Source organism: Pongo abelii, chromosome 11 (genome assembly GCF_028885655.2).
Source record: "Pongo abelii isolate AG06213 chromosome 11, NHGRI_mPonAbe1-v2.0_pri, whole genome shotgun sequence".
Lineage (NCBI taxonomy): Eukaryota > Metazoa > Chordata > Mammalia > Primates > Hominidae > Pongo > Pongo abelii.
Window position 1 is genome coordinate 61,599,712 of NC_071996.2, and position 15,381 is coordinate 61,615,092.

Genomic DNA, 15,381 nt, shown 5'->3' on the forward strand with positions numbered 1-15,381 from the left:
ACCTGGAAATATGTGTGACATTACAAATTTGTAGCATTTAACAGATGTATTCATAGTTGTTTATTTTAAAAAATCAATTCGAGAATTTTCCTGTTTGTTCCTTTCTGGGGAGTCCCCAACTCACATCTCTCTTGCCTTTAATTTGGGTGTTTTGAATTTCCACCCTGTTTTTCTGCAGAAACATGGGACTAGGAATCTTGTTGTGTGTAAAGGGGCTTGCTTTATCCTCAGTGTGGACAAAAGTTTATGTAGTAATGCTGAAAGAGAACTCAACCATATTTTTACTTTGGCATATCTGGCACCTTCCTCTGCCTAATTGTGGGTGGTGGGAGATACAGACCCTTTATGTTCTAACCCGTGTGTGCCTTTTGTGTTGCTGGTGCTGTATGGCAGAGAGTGGGTAATAAGTAGGACATGGGAAGACAATATACTGGAGTGGTGGTAAAAATACAGCTAAAAATGAGCTGTGAGGAAGGATCAGCAAAAGCTGAAAACTGGGAAGGGAAGGGGAGTTTGGGACATGGGGAAAACTCTGGGCACTGGGCACTGGGCACTCTGAGCAGGCAAGAGGTGCTGTTGCAGGTATCTTGGCATGAGAAATGCCACCCTTTTCCTTTCTGTCCAGGCACTCATTGTGTGGTTGAAGGAAGAGGATTTGAGCTGAGGATTTGTGCACGCCGAATGTTGCTGGTGAAGGTGGAGATTCCACTGTGGTGTCTGGTTAGGATAGCCAACTGCTGGTACATGAGGCCTCTCTTGATTGTGTGTTCACGTGGGCAGGCAGTCTGTTCTCTCTCTCCTCGGTGTCCTGAAAGGAAAGTAAAATCTATCTCTCTGTAGTGAATATCAGTCATCAAATGTCTAAGTTGTCTGCCTGGCTCAGATTAAGCCTGCTACCTACCTCTTCCCTTCTTCCCCACCCACCAAAGCCTTTGTAGCCCTGGTCAATTATGCCCCTGGCATTTTGGCTGGCCTAGGCTCCATTATGTAACCTCTTCCTCCCTGGCTGGGAGTATCGCTGAGGTTCTGTACAGGGATTGGGACCTCCTCCTCCTGGTGTGGGAGTGGGGGTAGAAAATTTGGATTTTTATTAGGCAATGAAAGGTTATAAATAGTTCCCATTGTTAACTTTTCTCCCTTGCTCAAAGCAGAATTGGCCACCTTTCTTGACGAAAGGAAATGTTCTTACGCTTGGCCGTGGGCTGAGCTAAATTTCAAATGCGGCAATTGGTCTTGCTGGAGTGGCCTGAAGTTTGCATGTGTGCTCACTCCTGAGACCTGAGCTTTCTGATTTGGCATCTTTAGTCTCCATGGGGACCAAAATTATGAGATCTATGGGCTACAAATACAGGACCAGACATTTCGGTTTCGCCTGAAATTAAGAAGCAGGGTATGTTTTCATTTTTGTTAAGTGTCTCGGGAGCAGGTGTAGTTCACGTCTGTGGGTGCATGGTCTTGCCTGAAGATAGCCATGATGTTGGTGGATGCCACAGCAGGGTGAGCTTTCTCTTGGTTGATGAGGAGAGGTGGCTGCCTAACAAAGTCAAACAGGACAATTAGTATAGAATGGTATGTTTTGTAATCCCCATGGAGTCCCTTAAATTTCAGTGGGGTTAATTAAGTCTGCCATGTCAAAGTGTAAATTTTATCCAGATCACTGAACCCAAAGAAAATGATAGAGCCAACTAAAACTAACTGAGTTTGAGTGTTAACCCGGGCGTGTACAGATACATGATGGGCAGACCCTCATTTTTAGGGTTTAATATCAGCATCATCACTTAAGTTTTACTCTAAAATGTGGTCTTCTGTTATCTATATTTCCTTTGGACATTCTTGTTTAAGTTTCTAAGACACTTTTCTGGGTGCTGTCAATAATAGCATGCCAGTATTCACCAGACTAACAGACTCCACTGAAAACAGCTCCTTGTGAAGTGCTTTTGAAATTTCCCATGGACTCATGAAATATCAAGTTATTCCTAAATGTTTGAAATACTTTCCTGCTTCACTTTTGCTTTGGTCATGTAGCTCCATCAACTCTTGATTCTTAGCTCTCTGTTTGGATTTTAAATCAAAGGAAAACAAACCAAAGAACATTTTGAATTTGCTTATTTATAAGTAATTGCATTTATGTGTGATGCACGTTTTAGCCTTCTGGGAAGTGTGGGTTCAATGATGTAAGAAGATGAATTTTTTTTTGTAAGCAAATAACTTGTTTCTTAAAGTTTGCAAGCTGAGCACTGTAGCTCACACCTGTAATTCCAGTGATTCAGGGGGTCGAGGCGGGAGGATTGCTTGAGACTGGGAGTTTGAGAACAGCCTGAGCAGCATAGTGAGACCTTGTCTCTTTAAAAAAGAAAGGAAGGAAGGAAGAAAGGAAGGAGTTTGCACTCACCTGCAAACATCTTTAGGAAAAACATTCTGTCTTAGTGTGTTTAAATATATTTGAAACACAGCATTTTCTACTCTAGGAAAAATGGATGACTTAATAAAATCATCAAACAAAATACAAAGCCCATTTTCGTGTCAAATAGTCCTAATAAGCTGTGTGTCAGATAGAATAAGTTCTTAACGAGTAAGCTTCCTATTGCTAAATCAACATGTTGTTTAGGGGAAAACTCATTTACTCACAAACAATATCTGCGTTAAGGGAAAAAAAACCTTCAGATACATTAGAGATGATGATTATAACAGGATCTACGCTTTATTTCTTTGATTTAGGGGCTACCATAATTTATTTAGGTTTGCATTAATATATTTCTAGCTACTTGGGCAAGTTTTGAGGAGGGGTGAGAAAGTTTTTCGTCTCATAAGTCATTGCTCTGTGAAGATCAATCTCAAAATATGATGAAACTTTTTTTTAAATGATATCTTCATGTCAGTCAGTGACGAAACTTTTTTCCTAAGCAAATAAAGCAAATAAATCTGACTAAGCAAATAAAGCTAACACATATGAAAGAGCAGAATAATTCAATGTCAAACTATCTTCTGGGAGGAGAGGGTCTTTAGTTACATGCTTAAGCAAATATTTTGACACCTTATGTTTTTTATTACCATTTTAGATGGTCAAACAGATATAGAGGATTAAAGAGGTATAAAGCATAAAGGGGCTGGGTGTGGTGGCTTGCCCTTATAAACCCAGCACTTTGGGACGCCAAGACAGGAGGACTGCTTGAGCCTAGGAGTTTGATACCAGCCTGGACAATGTAGTAAGGCCTCATATCAACAAAAAGTCAAAAAATTACCCAGATATAGCGGTGCACCTCTCTGGTCCCAGCTACTCAGGATGCTGAGGTGGGAGGATTCTTGAGCCAGGGAGGTGGAAGCTGCGGTGAGCCATGATCACACCATTATACTGCAGCCTGGGAGACAGAGTGAGAACCTGTCTCAAAAAAAAAAAAAAAAAAAAAAAAGAATATGATTGAAGAAAATGCATAGTCATGTTTTATTTCTTAAAACCCTTTCTTTCCCAAGAGGTAACCTCGATCCTGCTTTAATTTTCAGCTTCTTAGAATGGCAATGCAACATTCAACCAATGGTTGAATGAGGTTTTATTTGATGGAAGTACAGAAAAGGGGCATACCTGGTATGTGTGCATAGAAGAGAGACTCTTGGAAGTAGAGTATCCATTCATTCTGCATTTCCTTGAATAAGTATTAAATTTCTATGCTGTGAAAAACCACTATGCTAAATGCTATTTGAGATGGGTTATCAAGCATGGGTCCTGTCTTTATGGAGCCTTAGAGTCTGGCAGGGGATTAGGGACCTGTATACAGAGTGACTGTAATAAAGGAGGAAGTAATGACTAATCCAAGCTGTGTGATGAACTAGGAGTTCAGCAGATGGAGATTCTCTTTTTTTTTTTTTTTTTTTTTTTTTTTTTGAGATGAAGCTTCACTCTTGTTGCCCAGACTGGAGTGCAGTGGCACAGTCTCGGCTCACTGCAATGTCCGCCTCCTAGGTTCAAGCTATTCTTTTGCCTCAGCCTCCTGAGTAGCTAGGATTACAGGCACCCGCCACCACACGCTAATTTTTGTATTTTTAGTAGAGACAGAGTTTTGCCATGTTAACCAGGCTGGTCTCAAACTCCTGACCTCAGGTGACCCACCCGCCTTAGCCTCCCAAAGTGCCAGGATTACAGGTGTGAACCACTATGCTTGGCCAGCAGATGGAGATTCTGAGCATGGAAAAACTTAATTGGAGCTATGCCTTAAGATTTACCTGTTGTCTTAGTTCAGGCTGCTATCACAAAAATACCATAAACTGAGTGGTTTATAAACAACAGTAATTTATTCCTTAGATTTGTGCAGGATGGAAAGTCCAAGGTACTCTGCAGATTTGGGGTCTGGCAAAGGCCTACTTGCTGGTTCATAGACAGCCATCTTTTTGCTGTAACCCCATTTAGTGGAACGGACAAACAAGCTCCCTCATTTATAAGGACACTAATCCCATTCATGAGACACAGACATTCAGACTACAGTATGTGGCAACAGAGTAGGATGAGTGGGACTGGAAAGAGACTAGGGTTGAGAATGATTAAAAAATTGTTTTAGTAGTTAAGTGAGAGGATAAAGTCTCAAATTAGATCAGGTTCAGTGAAGAAGAGGTGGTGAATGGAAGATTCTTGAGGAATTGCAAGGACCTGGGAACTGGAAAAGACAGAGACAACAACTCCACGCCTTTAAGACCACATTAAGGGACACTGGAGGAGTGGGGACTGTGTTTTGGTTTGAGTTCAGTTTCAGGCATGTGGACTTCGAGGTGCTGGTGGAACATCTTGGCAAGTGTCCAGCCACCAGTTGGAAAATCAAACTGGGTCTCAAGAAAGAGCTTAGGATATAAACTGGTCAGCCATTTGCTTGGAAGTAATACTATGAGACTAGGCAAGTTACAGTAGGGAAACAGGTTGTTGACAAAAGAGGGCTGAGAAACTAGTATTTCATTTGTGAGCTGGGACTAAGGTGCAAGGATCATCAGCAAGAGGGACAAGAAAAGACCACACAAGACCACAGTATTCTGGTAATCATGAATTTTTCCGTCTGTGTGTCTCTTACAACAATTGCCACTTTCTACCTTGCAGGACAGAGTGCTTGCAAGGCCATAGATCTACGGGAAAATCAAAAGAGAAGGTGTACTACAAAAAAGGAAAAAGAAAAATTAATGTGCTTAACACGGCTGTTTCAGGAGACTTGTGAAGGTCTGTGAGTTGAAGTTATAGGTATGTGATAAGGAAATGGAATTGGTGAGAATAGAGAGCCCTCTTTTACCCCCAAGAAATTAAACAGATAAAGATGGGAGATCAGTTACTAGGATGAGAGATGTGTGCAGCTGTGGTTTTTATTTAACACAGTTGTAGACTTAATTCAGAGGTTCTGATAGTGTAGACTGTGGACTTCTAGGTGTCCCCCAGACACTTTCAGGGGTTCGTGATGTCAAAACTCTTCTTATAATAATACAAAACCCTTTTGTAATAATACGGAGAAGGTATTTACATTTCCCTTTGTTGACATTTGCACTGATGCTGCAAAAGCAATTGTCAGTAAAACTTCTGATACCTTAGTATATGTCAAGGCACTGGCTAAACTAGTAGTCCTGGTGTTCTTCACTGCCATGTGCTGGCATCACAAATAATAATTCACTGAAGAATGTCCTTGACGAAGCACTAAAAGTAATGTTATTAAATCTTGACCCTTGGAGACCCATCTTTTTAATATTCTGTGTGATGAAGTGGGAAGTCTGCGTAAAGCCCTTCTGCACGCTCTGAAGTCTGATGGTTTTTTTGAGACAGAGCACTTGTATGACTGAATTGCAAGCTGAACTTGCTACTTTTAAAATGGAATATTGTTTTTATTTGAAAGAATGACTGACAAACCATGGTTATTCTGAAGTAAGTATTTGGCACACCTTTTCTTCAAAAGGAATGAAATTAGCCTGGCACTTCAATTAAAAAAAAAAAAAAGGCCAGGTGTGGTGGTTCACACTCGTAATCCCAGCACTTTGGGAGGCCAAGGCGGGCGGATTGCCTGAGGTCAGGAGTTCGAGACCAGCCTGGCCAACATGGTGAAACCCTGTCTCTACTAAAAATACAAAACTAACTGGGCATGGTGGTGGGTGCCTGTAATCCCAGCTACTCGGGAGGCTGAGGCAGGAGAACTGCTTGAACCCAGGAGTCAGAGGTTGCTGTGAGCCAAGATTGCACCACTGCACTCCAGCCTGGGCCACAGAGCGAGACTCTGTCTCAAAAAAACAAAACAAAACAAAACAAAAAACAAAAAAAAAAAACCAAAACCCAACCCTGACAGGATTAGTTGCCCATAATAAAACTTGACATTTCAAATGAAAATTAGGTTTTTTGGGAAATTTTACACCTGTCACATTGAGCTTGATGGTTTTCCAAGACTTTTCAATTGAGATCTCTGGTAATGTGATGTTTTGATATTATGTGATAACATTTGTCAACATTTGCAAAATCTGCGAAACCGTTATTTTCCAAATGACCCAATGCATAATGTTACACAGTCTTGCATGGTTAAAAGATCCATTTAAAGTATAAAACAGACCACTGGATCTTACTGTAACAGTACAAAAAATTCATTGATGCAGATTGAGTCAACAGTGGAACTTACCTTTAAGAAATTGCTGTTTCCAGCACTTGGGGAGGCTGAGGCAGGAGAATTGCTTGAGCCCCAGGAGTTCATAACCAGCCTAAGCAACATAGCGAGACCCTGTCTCAAAAAAAAAAGGGAAATTGCTGATTGTCAAGTTTTGGCTAGGTGTCAGAGAAGAATATCTATAATTAACTAAAAAGACTCCTCTCTTTCCCAATTACATATCTGTCTGAGGCTGCAGTTCTTTACATGCTTGAATCAAAAGAACTGATCCCCATAGCTTGAATGTAGAAGAAGTTATGCAAATCCAGCTGTCCTCTATTTAATTGCACATTAAAGTTTGTAAAATTGTAAAAACAATGCCATTCTTCTTAACTAATCTTTAAAATCAGAAGTACAGCTTTTTACCTATATACCCATAAGTTAAAAATTACTTTTTTAATTAAAATATTAATTGTTAACATGAAGTTTTATAACGTTAAAATGAACTAACATACAGTTTAAAAATTCTTAGTTTTAATATCTAGTATGATAAATATCAATAGACATAACCCTCATAAGCCTGCAGTCCTCAGTTTTTAAGAGTGAATTCTGAGACCAAAAAGCTTAAGAACCTACTGGCTCTAGAGGAAGGAAAAGAGGGAAAAAATAAAAATAGAGATGAGAAAATTGATCCAAACTCTGATAGTCCTCTAGACTTAAGAGGATGAAGACTTTAAGTTGAGTAATGGATGAGTGAAGAAGAAAAGGCTAATTCAGGAGGCATTTTGAATGGAGAAATAGTAAGTTTGGTGATAATTTCAATATGGGGTGGATGACATGAAAATTTTGAAGGTAACCTGCATGATAACTATGTTTTGGTATTACAGACCAGAAACAACAAATTATTGACAGAAACAGAGCAGGTCCATGGATGGATGTTCCTTTTTATTTTTATTTTTTTGAGATGGAGTCTCACTTTGTCACTCAGGCTGGAGTGCAGTGGCACAATCTTGGCTCACTGTGACCTCCGACTCCTGGGTTCAGGTGATTCTCCTGCCTCAACCTCTGGAGTAGCTGGGATTACAGGCACGTGCTACCATGCCCAGTTAGTTTTTTGGTATTTTTAGTAGAGACAGGGTTTCACCATGTTGGCCAGGCTGCTCTCGAACTCCTGATCCATTCGAACACCTGATCACTCAGGTGATCCATCTGTCTCAGCCTCCCAAAGTGCTGGGATTACAGGTGTGAGCCACCGCATCCGGCCAATGTTCCTTTTTAAATACTGTTTTTGGAAATCTAAGGAGGGAGGGAATGGTAATGGCTGAGAAGGAGCAGACAGAAACAGGGAAAATACTTGTAAGTAGGAGTCATGGAAGGCAAGAGGATAAGCAAGAAGCAGGTCCTGGATAGATAGAGGCAGAGGATTAATGTCAAACCAAGGGCCTGTCTCATTTAGCAGACTAGATTCACAGGTGCTATCTTGGACACTTGGTATTAAGTCAACTGTTGAAGGTCACATGGTGATAGGTCACATGATAGTGAACTGACGAATGTTGTCAGCAATACTCAGTGTTCTTTAGAGTCTGAGGAGGACGAGAGTGGAGGAGAGACTTTTCTCCATGGAATGATAATACTTGGTGATCGCTAGGGACCTGCACTCCTCCCCTGGCTTTAAACAGGAGAGAATGGAATGGAAAATGAAAGCAGTAAGGTGCAGGCCAAATTGGGATGGTTTGGCAGGCAGAAAAAGGAGGGGGAGGGGGTTTGTTGTCATGGAATAGTGAGTTTACAAAAACCTATTTGAGGCAGAAAAATTATGAACAGAAAGTTATGTAAGACATACAAGCACACTTGAAATAGATATGAACTTGTGAAACCAGAAAATAATTGCAAGGAAATGTGGGCTCTTGGTGTTAAAGTTGGTAGAGATAATGACGAATTCTGTAGCATCTTGTGGTTTATAAGCTGTTTCTCACACACATTGGTTTTGAGCCTCACAACCTGTAGGAAGTGGGTATGGCCACTTCCCTCACTAAGAAAGTGCAGTTGAGAGAGGTTCAGTACCCAAAAGGGTCTGGACGGTGGTTAGCACTGAGAACACCCTGGCTTCCCAGACAGTGGTGGAAGATGAGAAGATGATTGTAGAGGGCACTGATGGTTTAAAGTTATGATAGCAGTCAGGGAGCTGGTCGGTTTGTGGACTGTTCCTTAGCATTTGTGCCCCCAAATATAGTCCACAAGGGGGTGAGTAGCTGAATAGAGGCAGCCAGAAGTGATTCAAGAACTTCCCTTTACCTTTCTCCATGCAGTCAGCCTTTCATGCTGTGTAATACTGAGGGTTGCATGAATGTGCTGCTGGGGGGAATATTGTTCTCCACTTGCCTAATGGATTCCTAGGGCATGCGAGGCCAATTATTCTCTCATCTCCAAATATAGCTGTCATACAGTCATCAGATATTTAAATCTGTGAAATGCAAAGTGAAGTCTTCTCTCCAGCCCTCATCCCACTGGTATTGGGTAATGTACACCCATTATTGATCAGTGATTTAATATTAACTACATGAATGAAAATAGACTTGCTATTTAGAGTGGTCCGTTTGAATTTGACTTGGAGGCGCTTTTGTAGTAACTAGCTTAAAACCATCTGGCTGTTCAGATCTCAGTATTTAGTGAACAGCTATGCAAGTAGACATGTGTTTCCATTTCACAGCGTGTCCATGTGAGTTCCTAAGCAACTCATCTCTCCCAAATTGTCTCAGTGACACTTTCTCCCAGGGGGTCCTTCTGCCAGAGTGAGAAGTTCAGTGAGAGAGGGCTCTGTGCATTAGGGAAGGGAGAGATTCAGACAGCTTCATGTGGATTAAGGAATTCAGACTGAAGGGGACCTTTTAAGGGGACGATCACTGGGATGACATTTTAGAAGACAGAATAATATGAAAAGACAGGTGAGAAGCCTTTGGAAGAATACAGTTGCAGTGCCTTAATGGATATAAACATGAAGTAAATAACGTCTGTCCATTCATCCCAACCCCAGGTAAGGGTTTAGAACTTGGGTAGCAGCAAAGTCCAGGTTGTACAGTTCAGAGAACAGTTGATAATTTGGGTGTCCCTTTTCCTTTTTTTTTTTCTTTTTTTTGGAGACAGAGTCTTGCTCTGTTGCCAAGGCTGGAGTGGCACAATCTCGGCTCACTGCAACCTCCGCCTCCCGGATTCAAGTGATTCTCCTGCCTCAGCCTCCCAAGTAGCTGGGATTACAGGCATCTGCCACTACGCCTAGCTAATTTTTGTATTTTTAGTAGAGATGGGGTTTCACCATGTTGGCCGGGCTGCTCTCAAAATTCTGACCTCAGATGATCCACCCACCTTGGCCTCCCAAAGTGCTGGGAATACAGGCGTGAGCCACTGCGCCTGGCCTAGGTGTCCCTTTTCAACTCAACCATTAAAGCTGGAATCGCCACTGCTCCCCAACTTATCTGAAATGGGTTGGATGGTAAGTTGTTTTTGGATTTAAAAAAAAAAAATGAAACACTTGAGAACCTGGAGTATCTGTTTGCAGACACAGTGTGGAGGCAGCAGCCACTGTGCTGGGGTGTTGCGGTCCCCCTGCTGCACATAGGACCTACATAGGATCAGGGTCCTCCTGCCAGTCCCAAGGGAGCCGCAGGCGTGGCCCTGTTTGTTGTCGAGGTGAATTCTGTGGAGCCAAGCTCCTGCAGCTGCTCTCTCTGCCTCCACGGCAGCTGCCAAATGGGAGTCGTTTCTGGCTCTCTACACAGAGTGTTTCAGGTTTAACCAGAAGCTAGACATTCTGGGGCATAATCACAATTGGGAGCAGTGTGGAGATTGTTTCGAAAGGGAAGCGGGGTGTGGAGTGGAGAAACTGCGGAGATCTGCCCCCTCACCCACTTCTTCCCCTTTCCATCTGCGTCCTGTTCCCTCCCTCCAGCCCAGCTGCCACCTGAGATAAAGTAGCTGCCCTGCCTGGGCCCGGGGCAGAGGCGGAGGGAGGGCGGGTGCCATTCTGTTCTGAGGGCCTCACCCCTTGGGTGTGCCTCGGTCTGCTGATCTGGTTTGGTTCCGGCCCTCCTTTCCCAAACGCCCAGCTACCTTGAGAATCAAAATGTGCTTTGAGGTAGGAAGGGACCTCCTGTAGAGCGGCTTTGGCATGTGGTCGACCCGCCCTGGGGTGGCTCCTTTTCCCTGTGTTGGCCTGGGGCCACTGCCCCTTCATGTTTGGCTCACATGGTCCAGAAGCATCAGGGGTCTTTTAACCCAGAATAGTCAAGCCTTGGTTTCCTTACCCCTGCAATTTTCCAGAGCAGCTAAAAAACGTCCAAGCTGGCAAACCATTCTTCCTACTCCAAACATTAGGAGCTTTTACCAGTAAGCAAGGGGTGGGAAGCTTTTCCTTTCTTGAAGATGCTGCCAGCATAGTTTCCCTTGTAGCTGCCATCCTGGGTGCATGACTTGCAAAACTGATATGTGAGAGACAATAAGACAGATGGCCTTTGCAAAAGCTCTGCTTATTTTGATTTTTGTGGTTCCTTACAAAAGGCGAAGTGAGCATTGATCTTTGTTGGTGCTGTTGTAGCTCAATGGCAACATCACTGTGTTGTTTCCTCATTTTATTTTTCCTAAGACCTTTACCCATTATCTGCAGATTTTCGCATCTAAGCAAAATAGGTTCATATGAGTCTAGTTACCTAGACAATTAATAAAAAAGAGCAAAATGTTGAATGACTATGTCATAGGTTACTTATTGTTAAGTTACAACTTTGTAAGCAGCTTGCTTTGTAAATTTTTCATCCCCTGATGGATGCTGATTTTAGAAGGTGAGAGAACTGTTAGAAGGATGTGAATATCGTTTTATTTATTGGCCATAATTAAGTGCCTTTGGGCTTTTGGGGTACAGGGTTAACCTACAGCTCAACATTTAAATCAAATCCAACCATAAAATTCTCTTAAGTACAAAAAAACCAGATGACCAACCTCAGGGAGAACCCAAGAAAAGCTGAGCTTTCCCGGCATTGCTGTGCAGCATTCTGAGAATATAGCTTGATTTTTCTACATCTTTGTACAGACAACAGTGGTACTGGGCCCTGTCTCTTGGGACAAGTTTCACTGTGATTTTAAATTTTTGTTTCAACTTGGATTCTTCACGATTGACCGTCAAGTCGAAATCCTGGTTTTGACTTTCACTACTGTGGGATGTGCAGAGCAAGTTTTCCACCAAATTTTCAACGTCGTTCCCCTGGCTTGTTTAATGAGAGCTTGGATTTCAGTTTTACTCCAACACCTAAATAGCCTGGGTCTCTACCAGCATTGCCACTAGGGTTTTACTTCATTTCAGCTTCCTGTGGGCATTGGACACCCTGCACTCTGTAAGGGTAACATGAAAGATAGGCCCTTTTCTTACCCAAGCTGATGTCTGAAGTACCCGTTTTCACATGACTTGGAATTAGGAATCACCGTCAGATAACACTGAGCTCTTCTGACTCACCCTTTGCACTTGGAGTTTTTGTTTTACTGTTTCCTTAACCTGTCACAGCCCCTTAATTAGAATGTATTGCTAGAGGACAGGCTGCATTGTCCAACTTTGTGCTGCACATTTTATAGAAACACACAAAATCACCAGACAAGCAGCTGTAGTGTGAACTCATCCAGATGCGATACTGAAATTCCCCAGAGGGGCATCTTCATTGTTTTCTTTCTTTGTTCCAGAAGCAAAGGCCGATAATGAACCGAGCTGTTCGCCGGCAGCTCAAGAACTGTTGACAAGGCTGGGATTTTTACTGGGAGAAGGGATCCCAAGTGCCACACACATAACCATTGAAGACAAAAATGAAACCATGGTAATGCCCGAGGAAGACACTACATTGCATACCTCTTCAGAGGATGAACAAAGCAATAACCATCTTCTCCCTTTCCTTGAGCAGGGAAGCCATTGTTCAGTTAAATGAGTTCTGGGCTGTTGTGTATTGAAATTTATTTCAACAGTTTGGGTCTGGGTTTTTGCAGTGGGGAGGTGGGGAAAAGCAGAAAGAAGCAGAACATAAGAAAATGTCCACATTAACCTTCTAGTCACCACCCAGAGAATAATGGCTGCATGAATTAAAGAGGCTAAAATAATGCCTTCGTAATGCTACTAGTACTTTTACCTTTATAGCACCATTCTTCTCATCTGGTTGCTTTGGTATATGCTTTCCTGTGCTTTTTTAGCTGTTGAGATTTTGGAGGTCAGTGGGGTGAGGAAAAGATTTATAGGAGATGAGGCAGAGACAAAATAAGATGAGATCAAATGGTCCATCTATCAGGAAAGAACTTCCCCTCCAAGGGAGCAGCAGCATGCACCCTGCCACTTCCCAGATGTGATGTGTGCGTCTGAATAGCAATGCAGGATGGAGCTTCTACCCTGGTGAAGGTCTCTGCGCTGCAAGGGAGGGTGTCATGCATTGATTGAGACTGCAGTGGTCACCAGTCTCCTTCCCCTGATTGCAGAGCCCATAAATCTTGAGGAATTGAATCAGGTTGCAGTGTTCGTGAAACATGACAAAAACAGAGTTCCCAGGTTTTCTGTACAGAGGTCAAATAACCCATTTGTGTTCTGCAGACTTCAAATGAAAGGAAATCTGCCTGTTTGCCATTTCTGTTGTACAAATGTGCATCCTCACTAAATTATTGCTAAGACTGACCTTTTAATAAAAAGGAAAATCACAAAGGAGGGGAACAGAACAAAGATACTGCTCTGTTAAAATTTGTAAGACCACATATACATTTATATAGATAAAGCTCCATGAATCCATATCTATACACACATATCTCTTTAGATTTTTTTTTAAAACTTCCGTTTTCCTGTTCTTAGTTTTATTGTTTTAGCGCAAAAACAAAAGCATGTGTCGAAGCATCCTGTGTAAGCCGTGCTAACTCCTCCTTCCATTCGTCTTGCAGTGCACAGCTCTGAGTCAAGGCATCAGTCCTTGCTCCACACTAACAAGCAGCACCGCATCTCCTAGCACCGATAGCCCCTGCTCAACCTTGAATAGCTGTGTCAGCAAGACGGCAGCCAACAAAAGTCCCTGTGAGACCATTAGCAGCCCTAGTTCCACCCTGGAAAGCAAGGACAGTGGAATTATAGGTAAGAAGCACACTGCTCGGTAATGTAATGGCTCGAAGCTCAACCAGAGCATTCACCAGGCACTTCCTCAGAGGGTTTTAGCATGGTCTGTGAAGGTCAGTCCGCCAGCGCCTGCTCTGTTCTTTGCAGGTGGCACTGACTCCATGTGTAGCTGAGAGAATGGAGCATTGGCTTTTACATTCCTTGATGTTTACTTTATAACAGTCAGCTCATTTGTTAAAAAAAAAAGGAATTCCAGATCAGATCTGGCCTGTGAAACAAAAATCTTTGCTCTTCTATATTCAGTTCCATTTGTTGGGCATCAGGTCCCACTGGGGCACACAGCAGAGCAATGAAATTCCTGCATATTAAGATGTCGTCTTACCCCAATCTCAAGGTCACTTATTTTCCTGATGATAGCTCAGGCGTATGTTTTCTAGGGTTTCTTATCATGGGATCTGACTGCGTTTTGAGGCCAGAATTTTCTAAGGATGACCTCCCTGAGCCCCTACACCCACGTAATAAGTGTGGTTGTCCTGAAGCCTAGGGGTCAGGAGACCTGGGTTCCAGTCCTGACTCTTAGGCCAATTTGCCAGGTGACTTGAGCAACATTGAATTTACCTTTTTGCACACTTTCTTTCTCAAAAAAATTAAGAAAATTAAGGATTTTGATTAATCCAGTAGTTTTCAGTCCCAGGTTTGTATTAGAATCATCCATGGAATTTAAGAGTCTTTATTTTTATATGCCATCCCAGACAGACTGCATTTATGTTTCTGCAGCTGGGCTCCAGTGTCTGTGTGACTCAGGTCTCCAGCTTGGTGCCTTTCAGGTAACAGATGGGTGGGACCCCTGGAGGGGTTTGTTCAGACCTTCCTCTGTTCCAAGATTATATTGCAGTTTCACACAGAGCTCTTCTGAAAGATTGAACTCCCCTTTTGCGGAGTTATGCACGTGTCTTTGAGGGATAGTTTATGCTTTATTGTGGACTGAATGCCACTTCCACATTAATATGTAATCAAATGGAATGAACGACCTTTGAGCTCCTTATTTTCTTTAATCACCTGTAGTTTATTTCAAGTGTAATTTGGAAAACCAGGCAGCAGGTTCATCTGGTTTGCACTTTGGAGATTGCCCCAGAAGGTCTGTGAGATTCCTGGGATTGGGTTGTGGGCTCTTTGGTGCAGACCTCACTATAGCTTCTAGAGGGGCCCCTCAGCTTAAGGAAGGTGGCTTCTTCCCATAATTTTCAATTGAATCAGAATCTTTAATGGATTTTTGTTTTATTTTGCCTTCATTCTTTATTAAGATGAAATTCAGATACCATAGTGTTCACTCATTTGAACCATTTGATGGTTTTTAGTATATTTAAAAAGTTGTGCAACTATCACCACTATCTGATTTTAGAACATTTTCATTATCCCCAAAAGAAACCCTGTGACCATTAGAAGGCACACTCTATTTCCTACTCCAAGCTCCCCAGTCCTAGTCAACCAGTAATCTATTAATCTTTCTGTCTCTGTAGCTTATTCTGGACATTTCATATAAATGGTGGGCTGAGTTTTGTGTAGCAAATTTATATTCTTTTCACTCAGCCTGAAGGCCTTCCAGTGAGCTTATTCTGCTAATTCCCCATTCTCATCTTACTCTGCTTCCCCAGCTGCTGTTTAGTCTAGTTCAGC

The 15,381-nt window shown here is 42.4% G+C and overlaps 1 protein-coding gene across 15 annotated transcripts in view; it reads left to right on the top strand.

Moving 5' to 3' along the window:
- The window catches only part of TANC1 (tetratricopeptide repeat, ankyrin repeat and coiled-coil containing 1), a 262,694-nt gene that overhangs the window by 167,081 nt on the left and 80,232 nt on the right, over positions 1–15,381 (top strand). For 11 of the 15 annotated variants that reach the window (XM_024243336.3, XM_054548917.2, XM_054548921.2 and 8 more), the window contains 2 exons: positions 12,309–12,439; positions 13,536–13,722. The exons of 2 other annotated variants lie outside the window; for them this stretch is intronic. In XM_024243336.3, the coding sequence (XP_024099104.3) occupies positions 12,309–12,439; positions 13,536–13,722 (318 nt within the window). The remainder of the gene's footprint in view (positions 1–12,308; positions 12,440–13,535; positions 13,723–15,381) is intronic. 2 more of the 15 variants (XM_054548916.2, XM_054548918.2) reach the window with 1 other exon arrangement.